This window comes from Zymoseptoria tritici, chromosome 4 (assembly GCF_000219625.1).
Source record: "Zymoseptoria tritici IPO323 chromosome 4, whole genome shotgun sequence".
NCBI classification, from domain to species: Eukaryota; Fungi; Ascomycota; class Dothideomycetes; order Mycosphaerellales; family Mycosphaerellaceae; genus Zymoseptoria; species Zymoseptoria tritici.
In genome coordinates, this window is record NC_018215.1 from 957,136 (window position 1) to 968,834 (window position 11,699).

Below are 11,699 nucleotides of genomic sequence, written 5' to 3' on the forward strand. Positions count from 1 at the left end.
CGATCTAGCAAGTCTTCCTTCTTAGCCTTAGACTAGGTAGTGCGGCCGTAGACGGTATCGATATCCTGCTTAATAGCTTTCTAGGCGGGCTCCTAGTCGACCGGCATCTAAGTAGGACAGTTAGCGATAGAACACGCTAGAATTAACTAAACCGACCTACCTAAAGATAGTCCGCATTCTTGCTAGTTAGGCATCCGGAACACTTAGCCAGGATATTACTGGGTAGGGGCTTCTCTGCCGCAATCTAGCAGATCTTAGACAGGTCCTAGCCCTCCTTAACGCTAGAGAGGCATAACGAGTACGGATTCTCGTTCTACCTACTAGCTCGGACTTTCTTGTAGTACTTGTCGCGAAGATAGTAGAGTGCGCCGGACATTATGCTAGTCTAGTCGCAATGTTAGCTAATCTGGCGCTAATCTAGACTGTTCTAGAGCTAGCTGCTAGTACTTACTTTTAGTAGGTGTTAGAGACACCTCGAGAGGGAATGTAGGCTTGCACCGAAAACAAATAGTTGTAGAATGTAACGAGTCGATTCGATAAGGAAGGGAATGGACAAGAGCGTCCCCCGAGGCTATATACCCGCCCTTCGTGTTGCTAAATGCGTCCCTCCGCCTAGACTAGGCACCGGTCGCAGTCTAACGTCCGCTCGGGGGCTATCGTACGCCCGTAAGGTTTGTCCCTCTACAGGATGTCCTAGTCTAGGCTAGATAAGATAGCACCGGTAATCTGCAGTGCTAGGATAGTCCAGGTTAGGACAGGTAGGGGGCGTTATCGTAAGGGTGTCCTTACATTGCCCCCCTCCCCTCTCTGCAACTAACCTTAGTTGCGGTGGAAAATTCACAAGCTGTTAGCTGCTAGATGTCCTAATCTAGAAGGATTTGCGGGTCCGTAGCGTCGCTATATTAATTTAATTCTTCTTCTAAACTTTCTCTCTTCTTTACTAACTACTAAAAAGTAAGTAATCTAGGGTAGTGCTAGTATAGTCTAGTTTGGGTCTAGCAAGGCTAATATTAGCGCAGACATACTATGTCTTCCGCCGCCGCGGCCCTCGTGCGCAACGATTACGCTAAAAAGGTCCGCAACGGGGCTTTTAACTACAATCCGTGCTTTAATTGCATTAAAGACGTTAAGCTAAACAAAGACTTAACTAAACTGTGCTAGTTAGCGTTAGAGAAGCCCATTAAGGGCATTACTGCTAAGTGCGCCGGCTGTCTAGACGACAGAAATGCCGACTGCTTCTAGGTAGGATATTTCTAGACTGTTCTGGAGTCTTCTGGATCCAGGCTAACCCTAAATAGCTCCCTCCGGCCCGTAAGGACGAGTAGGACACTATTAATGCCTAGATTTAAGCAGAGTACGCTAATCCGGTAGTAAACGCGGACAATAGGAAGAAGTTAAGGAGCAAGGTGCTCCTGTTTGCTAGTTCGATTAAGTTGTATATGCCGTTCTGGCTTATTTTGGACTAGTATGCTAACAGTTGGCGCCTTAGGGAGCTTAGAAACAGCGTTCGCGGCCCGGAGGGTCTCACTTTGCACTAGGGTACCCGCGCGTAGGACACGACAGGTTAAAAGGTTAAGAAGCAGGACAAGTCGGCCGCTGCTTATATAGAGAAGGCCGTGAGTGTACCGTTCTAGCGCATTTTAGGCTATGCTAACGCCAGGATGTAGGAGCAGGCTGCTACCGGGACCCCGAGGGCTAAGAGAAGCCGCCTAATTAATCTAAAGGGCGCTATTACGGTCCAGTCGTTAACAGACAAGCTTAACAAGTACAAGACTGCCTTGCATCGCAATAGCAGGGCCCTAGAGAGGTTTAATTCGTACGCTAGGGGTACGGGAAAGACTAATAGGGAGGCGTTAAAGGCTTTAGTAAGCACTACGGCCGCTTAGGAGCGTAGAGAGGACGCTTCGGACAAGGATAGCGATAATTAAGCCGGTTTAGTCTAGTTAGCTCTAGCAGTGTGCAGGGTATAACAGATAACGCTATTACGCAGAGTAATAAGGCCCTTTTAAGTTATAATAGCGTAGAATAGCTTAACGTAGGCCAGAATAGTCCAGAATAGAAAGCCTTAACGCCTAAATGAAATCCCTAGAATTATTAAAAATGTTAAAGTCTAATGTTATAAAGGAAAAAGGATTGAAAAATTGACTAAGGGGGTTAGCGTTTTTTCTAGAATTTACCGCGCGCAGTTGGTCCTTCCTAGCCTATTCTGCGCTAGTAGGCCCGCATTGCTGCCGGGCTAATGTTAACTGCTGCTTCCTAGGAGTTCTCGGACTAGTTGTAATCTTTCTACTTAATAAGGTACTCCCGATTGTTCAGTTCGTCTATACGTTCGGCTAGAATAGCCTCGACTTCGTATTCGTTGTCCTCTCCTGCGTCGTATCGCATTATCCTGTCCTGTTTGCGACTAAACTAGTCCGGGATAGATAGTTCTAGCAGAGAAACATAGAAGGTTAGATAGATCTTTAGTAAGTCTAGTAGATCGAGCATGTATGCGACGCGGTTAATAACCGCTTTTACCTTATAAGGTCTAATGTATTTGTAATCGAGCTTCGCCGAAGGTCTTAATAATCTAATGTTGCGTATATTAAGGTAGACTTCATCTCCGACGTTAAAGGAGATGTCCTTCCTATGCTCGTTCGCCTACTTAGCTATTTGCTTCTTTGTTTTAGCCAGTCTAACCCGCAGTTTCTTCTAGTTGGAGATAACGCGGTCTGCAAGTTGTGCGGCGAACGGGGCTTCTCGTCCATTCTAGCGTAGTCTGGGCTAGTAGCACCGCCGAGGGTCCCGTGTCGTGTACGCCTAGAATAGCGTAACCCCTGTTGCGGAGTGTACGCTGTTATTATACGAGAATTCCGCAGTAGAGAGTAGGGAGGCCTAGTTGTCCTGTTCGTAGTTGCAGTATATACGAAGATACTGCTCTAGCGTCTGGTTTTGGCGCTCTATCTGCCCGTCCGTTTAAGGGTAGAACGCTGTGCTTAGTTTTCGGCGTATGCTAAGGCAGAAGCAGAACGTGCTCTAGAATTTTAAGGTTAGGATAGGCCCTCGATCCGACGTAATCGTAGCTAGTACGCTATAGAGTCGTACGACTTCCCTTATAAACACCTCTGCGAGCTCTGCTGCGGTAATCGTCTTCTTGCATAGCGCATAATAGACTATTTTAGTGCATCTATCTACGATTACTAGGATTAAGTCGTAAGCCTAGCCTAGAAGCATGCTAGGTAGCAGGTCTGTTATAAAGTCTAGCGTTACATCCTCCTATAGTATAAGCGATAATAGCTCTACGTGTAGCAATCCGTAAGGTTTGTGCCGCCGTAGCTTTAACCTGCTGCACGCTTAACATATTCGTATGTAGTCCTTAACGTATTTCCTTATTTTAGGCTAGTAGAAGCTCCTTTGCAGAAGTTCGAGTGTTCGAGAGAAGCCGAAGTGCCCTGCTATAGGGTCGTCGTAGCATTCCTAAAGCAGTTAGAGTCTTATACTTCCTTTAGGTACGTAGGCCTTGCCGTCTATATACGCGACTCTATCTTCGTTAGTCTATCGATCTGCCTAGAAAGCAGGTTCCGCTTAGTCCTTCTCCTCGTTAATCCTGTTAAAGGTTAGATCTTTTAAGAGGGCGCGTTTTAGGCGCGTTTTCAGGTCTAGGGCGTCCTTTACTACCCCTACGTACCTTACTAGTCTATTATAGTCTAGATGCGGTTGGAATGCCGTCTAGAAGAGCCGCAAGCTTGCAGACGACTCTTCGTCTATAGCCTACCGTCCAGAGTAGTCCTTATCCGTTAGGTCGGGCCTTCTACTTAGTATATCCGCCGCCCTATTAGCCTTGCCGGGTCTATAGATAGTCCTAAAGTCGATCTGCGATAACTACTCGGCCTACCTAACCTACCGCCTGGACAAGGTCTTGGTCGTTATAAGAGTTTGTAGGTTTATATAATCCGTTAGTAGTTCGACCTAGTATCGAGCCCCCTCTAGGTATTATCTAAAGTGCTTAAAGGAGTCTACGACTACTAACAGCTTAGCGTCTTCCGTAACGTAGTTCCGTTCTGCCGCAATTATCTTTCGTAAGAAGTATAATACAGGGAACTACTACGTTTTGCCGTAGTCTTCGTATAGTTAGCTTAGGATGCCCGAGATTGCCTCGCCTAAGGCGTCGGTTTCTACCCTATAGGGCAGTTCTAGGTTAAAATAGCGTAGGATAGGGGCTTCCGAGAACTTTTTCCGCAATTCGTCGAAGGAAAGCATAGCTTGCTCGTCGAGCTCTAAGTATGCTCGTTCCTTCTTGCGTTAGTTTACTACCTTTTTCCCCTCCGTGTAGCGGTTAAGTGCCGTAGCGAGGCGTAAGAAGCCCTTAATAAAGCGCCTATAGTAGTTCGCGAAGCCGATAAAGACCCTAATGTTATATATTAACTAGGGAAGTAGCTACTCCTAGACCGATCTGACCTGCTCTAGGTCGATCTCTAGCCTATTACGTATAATAACGTACCCGAGGTAGTCGACGCGGTCCTTATAGAAATCGTACTTAGATAAGTTAGCGTACAGCTTGTATTTCCGAAGGCGCTCTAGCACTTCCCGGACGTAGCCCTCGTGCTCCTCTACCGTTTTAGAGTATATAAGGATGTCGTCGAGGTAAACGACGCAGAACACGTCGATTAACCCTACTAGCACGCTATTAATAAAGTTTTGGAACACCGCGGGGGCATTGTAGAGCCCGAAGGGTATTACGGTATATTCGAAATAGCCGTATCTGGTCCGGAAGGCTGTCTTCTACTCGTCGCCTTCCCGGATACGGACACGGTAGTACGCGTAGCGGAGGTCTATCTTCGTAAAGTACCTAGCGCTAGCTAGCTAGTCTATTAACTCGGAAATTAAGGGAAGACCCCCCCTGTTCTTTACCGTAACCGCATTTAGGCCGCGGTAGTCGATATAGAGGCAGAGTATGTTATCCTTTTTCCTCGCGAAGAGGATTAGCGCGCCCGCCAAGGACGTCGAGCGGCGAATAAAGCTACTCTTTAGATGTTTAGGGAGCTACTTGCGTATCGTATCTATCTCCGCCTCCGATAGAGCGTACATAGGGCTAAACGGGACCTTTGCTCCTTTAACTAGGTCGATCCTAAGATCGTGCGGTCTATATAGTGCTAACTTGCTAGCTAACTCCTCCGAAAAGACGTCGGAGAAGTTAGAGTACGCTGTTAGGACGCTATTCTGGTCTAGTTCGAGTCTATCCTCGACCTCTTAGATCGACATAACGTAAAGAGCTGCCTCGACTTTACTAAGACACTCCCGGTAGAACCTGTCCGGGGACACTACTGCTATTACTTGCTGCTTTCGAGGTTTCTGCCTCTAGAAGACCTTCTTTAGAGCGAAGTTAATACCCGGGTTATACTTCTCGAGCTAGGGCATGCCGAGCACGACTTCGAAACTGTAGATGCGTCCTACCTTAAACGTATCTACGCACCCCTACGCCTTGCTAGAGGTGTCTATAGCCTTGTAGGAGTTTCTCGTTTCTTTAAAGACCTATAGGCTCTAGCTATTTAGAGTTAGGTACTTTGTCTAGGTAGATAGCTCGGAAACTGTCTACCCTATTTCCTTTACTAGTATAGAATCGTAGAAGTTGTCCTGGGCGCCGCTATTAATTAGGCCCCGGACCCTTCTAGACTCCCCTAGGCTGTTTAGCGTTAACTCGACGCTAATTAGGCGCCCTTGCTAGGCGCGGCGCTTTCCTAGCTTAGCCGAGCGCCGCTAGTCCTTATTATAGAGGACTTAGCCTACCTAAGCAATAGCGTCTACTTAGGGGGCGTCTCTTTCCCCGAATCCTTCTACAGGTGCTAGTTAGTGCAGTCGTAGCGGATATGCCCGACCTGTTAGCATCCGTAGTACGTAGCCTTAGAGGGGGCCTTCGGGTTCTGTTCGCTATTGCTAGTCCTTACCTTCTTACCGTCCGGAGTAGCAGAGCTGTCGCTAGGGCGCTTCTTCGCCTGCTTAGCGGTCCTTTTAGTAGCCTACCTCTTACGAGCCTCTTATTTAGAGCCCTCGTTAGCACGGTAGGCCTTCTTAGCCCTCTCCTCGGCGTCTACTAGGTTTAGTAGGGTAGTAGGGTAGTTCGAGAGGCGGTTGCGAAGGGTCTATAAAAGGGCGCTATAGAACCTAAGGATCTTCTTACTATCGTCCCTTTTATCGAGCTCCTTCTAGAGTGTCTTTAGCTCCTTAAGGAGTTCTTCCGGCGTGCGGTTACCTAGGGTAACCTTTTTTAGCTTCTCGTAGGCCTTCTCGCGCTGTTCGGTCTCTGTGCCTATCGAGTTAAGTATAACCTCCTTTATTATAGACTAGGTTAGCTTAGAATGGTCGTTAAGGCCGTCGACGTAGCGTTCCTAGTAGTCTTGCTAGAGCTTTCCTATATAGTCGGTAGCAAAGTCGACCTTGTAGTCTTCGCGTTTAGCAAATCCTTCGTATTGTCTAAAGGCTCTTTCGAGGGCTCGGACCTAGTTGTCGTAGCTCGTACGCGACTTGCCTTCGAAGACTAGTAGCTCCTTTAACTTAGGAAGGTTATCCCTCGTCTTAGTATGCTAGTTAGGTTTAGAGAAAAGATAGCGGAGGGTAGCCGTCCTTAGGTTCCCTTCTAGCGTAGGATAGTCTAGTTCGGAACGGAGTTCCTTAATCTTCTGCTAAAGGGTTAAGAACTCGAAGGTAGCGCGGGCGACTTCGTTGTCGTGCTCCTAGGTAGCCCTTTCTTCTAAGGTCTCTCCCGAGCTAGGCTAGTTAAGAAGGTTAACATCCTATAGCTAACTAGCAGGCGTAGCCGATAGCTCTATAGAGGAAGCGCTCGCCTACTATCGGGCGGAGGTGTTAGGAAGGGAATCGTCCTAACGACGGGTAACCTTTAGAGCTATGTCGGTAGTTTTCGGTATAGTTGTACGGTTGTTTTTAATCGAATCGAATATTAGAGACACCTCGAGAGGGAATGTAGGCTTACACCGAAAACAAATAGTTATAGAATGTAACGAGTCGATTCGATAAAGAAGGGAATAGACAAGAGCGTCCCCTAAGGCTATATACCCGCCCTTCGTGTTGCCAAATGCGTCCCTCCGCCTAGACCAGGCACCGGTCGTAGTCTAACGTCTGCTCGGGGGCTATTGTGCGCCTGTAAGGTTCGTCCCTCTACAGGATGTCCTAGTCTAGGCTAGATAAGATAGCACCGGTAATCTGTAGTGCCAGGATGGTCCAGGTTAGGACAGGTAGGGGGCGTCATCGTGAGGGTGTCCTTACAGTAGGTGTTTATAAGAAGAGAAGAATTCGAGGGCGAGAAAGAGTAGTATATGCGCGAGGGACCTACTTTTATTTCCTAATCGGGACACCGAGCAGCTGGCCTAGCAACGTTAGCAGTTAGTAAATTAAACCTGCAGCTGAACGCTGCTAAAGATTCGCGCACGCAACTAAGGTTAGTTGCACCGGGGGGAGGGGGGCAATGTAAGGATCCCCTTACGTAAGCGTAGTCTGGCCTTATCTCCCCTAAGCTAGGCCAACCTGGTTTCGAAGAACACAACAACGAGCTATCCTAGTTACGAAGAGCGTAATAGCGTACGGATTAAGGCAGTCCGATCTAGCTTGCCTCTTAATGCCTAACGATAAGGATCGAAGGGCTACGAAGGGACAGACGATCCCGCTTATAACGAGAGAAGTAAAGGATAGGGGAATAGAACCTAGCAGTAGCTGTGTATATAGCGAAGGAGGCTCTCCTCCTCTATTCCCTCCTTTAACGAATCGAGTCGTTACATTCTGAAACCTATTGTTCGATACTTCCCTACTTCAGTCTCTCCCTGCCTTATCACGAGGCAATCCTAACACATAAAGCGGCTATATAGCGTCGACAACGCTAAGGCGGTAATAGAGTAGTATTCTTATATACCTAAGCTAAACTAAGAGTTCTACTTCCGCTAGAATATTAACCTCGCGTAGAAGAAGCTAGATGCTTACTACACCCTTATAGACATAACACCTATCTACGTCGCGGTAGTAGTGCTTTATCTACGCTATAACATAGGCTAGCTTATAAAGAAGTAGAGTGCGAAGAAGGACTAGATCGTTAACGCGAAGGTAGAATTAAAGGCGTTATAGACTTACTACTCGTAGTAGCTAAGCAAGTTTAGTAACAACGTAGACGATAGTAGCGACATTACACCCTCTTAATTAGCCTCGTAACTATAACGTACACGTAGTCTACGCTATTACCGAGTGCTCGATAAAGACGAGCCGGACGACTTCGATATAGGTAATAGTAGTAACGAGGTACGTACAAAGGAGAAACGACTAGCGGTAATAGTAGATAAGCAATAGTCGCTTTATACCGCTATAGAGTATAACTACTATGTCGGCAACGTATATGCGTAGTAGTAGAAGAAGCGCTTTAAATAGCCTTAATTAATAGCTATAGCGCTAGACGTGCTTACTACGCCGCCTATAAGTAACGAGCTAGAGCGGCTATTTAGTAAGACTAGCCTTATAGTTATAAGCTACCGCAACCGCCTTAAAGAAGATACTATATCGACAACCGCTTTACTATATAGCTAGACTCGTAAGGGCGTAATATTATAGTAAGACTTTAAGCCGGAGGTAATACTACTAGACGACGATAGCGACGGCGACGGCGACGGCGACATAGCCGAATAAACGCTTATAACACCCTTACTAAGAGCCGCACTAACAACACCCTTACTAAGAGCCTTATAACACCCTTACTAAGAGCCGCACTAATAACACCCTTACTAACAACACCCTTACTAACACCCTTACTAAGAGCCTTACTATAAGCCTTACTAAGAGCCGTACTAACAATACCTCTACTACCCTTACTACTATAAACATTACCGGCTAAGTTATAAAAACTAAAGGAGTTTCTAGCCTTCTTATTAGCCGACTGTTTAATAGTAGATTCGTCGTTTCTAGCTCCTATGCGAGTCGTTTGCGCGAGTAAGAGATGTACGGCGGCGCGCTCGAATCTACCGCCGAGCGGTAGTAACGGAGGTCTCGAATCTATGTTGTATATAGCTATATCCTTTAATCTAGCTATATCCTTTAATCTATTAATCCACTACTAATCTACTAATCTATCTACTAACACTATTAATCTATTAATCCCCTTAATCTATTACTATAGCTAAGATTAATTAATTGTAACCCCTGCAATGCAGAGCGACAGCGAGGATTAATTAATAGATTAACCAATTCGATAGATTGGTCAATCGGCCGATTGATTGTTCACCACCCTGCCAACAACGTCCGACCAACTCTCGCTCTCCCCTCTCTCGGCCACGTCTCTAGGACGATGGTGGCTGGTCCTGCCGTGGTTTCACGTTTTCGCAGAGCGCTTGCTTGTGTGCCGTAAACTGAGTCTTCTTATCCAAGTTGCAGGGCTTGCCCGTCAGGACGCATGGCGAATTCTGCAGAAGCCGTTAGCAGATTGCTTTCCCAATCATGCATGCAGCGGCACATACGGCGGCGCAGCCCACGAGTTCCTTCTGGCTTCCTCCCGGAGTGAAGTTGCAGGCGCCGTGAGGATACAATCCCGGCTTCGCCTTCCCGGTGAAGGGGTCGACAGTCACTATCCCCTTCTCACAGATCTAAGTATCGTTTGTCGTCAGTGATAAGATTGGGACGAGAGAGGTGAGGGCAGCAGGAGGAATTGACTTACGCCATCGGCAAAGGCGGTCGAGACCATGGCAAGGACAACGGCAGTGAGCTGAGAGATCTGCATGATTCTACGTCGTATTCTTGGTGTTTCGTGGTTTGAGAAAGGAAGAAGGGATCGGCGGGTAAAAAGTGCAGATTGGCCGGTCCATATAGCCATGCTTACACCATGACCAACACAACAATCGTTCGATCGAAGGGAACTGGCGGGGAAATTCTTGCGACCCCTGGACCAAAAGCAAGAAGTAGTACCCACCCCATGAGTATTCCCGAGCCAATACGACCTCGCAATTCTGTCGATACCTGCCCGGAAACAGTGAAAAGGTTGTCGATTGAGTTTTTCGCGTAAGCACTGCTTCCTGCACGGTGCAGGTCTTTGGTAGCCTAGGATACAGAGCCCTTGTCGGCACTTTCGTCGATTGACCGCCTCGAAACCTCGGCGTGTCTTCGCAAGGATAGCAGAAAACCACGGCACGCACATCTTCCACCAAGGCCAACCTGCCCGAGCTCAATCTCTTCGAACCAAGACTTCAAGACGGTCCAAAGAGATTGATTGAGACCCCTGCGGAAACTACTGCACCACTGACTTACAAGGAGGCCAAACATAGTGCATGGGTGTAAGCATTGATTGTCACTGCTCGCGTACGAGGTACAGCCTCTCTCTCTTGAACCAGAGGCTTGTTTGTGCGTAAGACAGCCATGCCTTTTAGAGGCATGGTTTCCGGGAATATGCTGGAAAGCCTCCGACTGCCACTTGCCCCATTCCAGCTTCATACTTTCGTGAGCCATCCGACGATGAGGTCAAGACTGTATTTTGCATATAAGGATCGCGCTTACGATGGAACAATCAATCGATTGCCCTCTTAATGCGGAGATGGAAGATTTCGCGGGCCTGAGTCGATTCGAGGTCATGGGACAGGTCCGGTGATCGGACTCAAGGAACGACAACTAACCCTTGCTCTGACAGACAAGGCTACCGTGTAAGGTCACAAGGTGTATGATCCAGAACCGGTGGCCATTTCAGTGTTGATAGTCGGTCACCAAATAAAGTCAGAAGTGCAAGTAAGACTGGCAAAAAATGCCAATCCTCTCGAAGGGAAGAGCATCGAAGATTAGTCTCCCTTTGAGAGACTAGAAGTCGTCGATCGACTGAATCCACGGGTCTGACAACAACTGGTCAGTCGTCGGCCGAGTCGAAGGATCGTAATGTAGATACCTCCTTAGAAATGATAGCGCCTGCCTTGTCTCCAGAGGACTCGTCTCCTTTGGCCTTCGTTGCATAAACTCTTCTCCAGAGTGAATCCCATACGTGGCTTGTGCGGAGGATTGACCGGACCATCCTCGACGTTTGAACGGCCCTTACTTCATGTCTCCATCTAAACATCGTGATCCACGGCTCCATCGTGCGAATATCGAGGACGGTATTGGTCCGAGAGTGTTTGCAATCTGAAGGAGATGGTCGTCGTCGATCTGATCGTCGAGGTCGATGGGGAGTGGGAACACGGAGAACAAATTGTCGCCGGTCAAGATCTCGAAAGCCAGGCAGCCAAAGCTCCACACGTCAATGTGATGGTCGAATGCACTCTTTAGGATGACCTCGGGAGCGCGTAATGCGATGGGAATGACGGTATCCTCGGGGAGCTCGCCGAATGGAAACGCTGCCATCGTCAGCTTTGCCTAATATGTGCATATAGGGCATGCATACCGGCTCCGAGATCTGCGAGCTTGATCTTGACCTCTACAGAGTGATCTGCAAATTCCGTGAGAGGACATTCTTTGTATTAAACTTTAGGTCGACTAGCGTCCGAGGTCCTTTGATTCTTAACGGTCGCCGTGTCGTTCCTCGATTCAGGCGACATAATCTGCTTTCGGAGCTGCTTTGTGTCCACCATCGCGAGGAGGTTGCCAGGATCTATATCGCAATACGCAATACGATGCTGGTAGTGCAGACCTAGCAATGACTGCTTGACAATGGTACGCTGTATCGTAGGGCATGAAGCGGCTTGAACTGGAGCGCACTC

The 11,699-nt window shown here is 47.7% G+C and overlaps 1 protein-coding gene across 1 annotated transcript; it reads right to left on the minus strand.

Moving 5' to 3' along the window:
• Positions 1-11,037: 11,037 nt before the first annotated feature.
• Positions 11,038-11,343, minus strand: MYCGRDRAFT_92439 (uncharacterized protein; the record flags this gene model as incomplete). The annotated part of the gene is made up of 1 exon (XM_003853443.1): positions 11,038-11,343. One exon carries the CDS (start codon positions 11,341-11,343, stop codon positions 11,038-11,040), a length of 306 nt encoding a protein of 101 aa, XP_003853491.1.
• Positions 11,344-11,699: the final 356 nt, after the last annotated feature.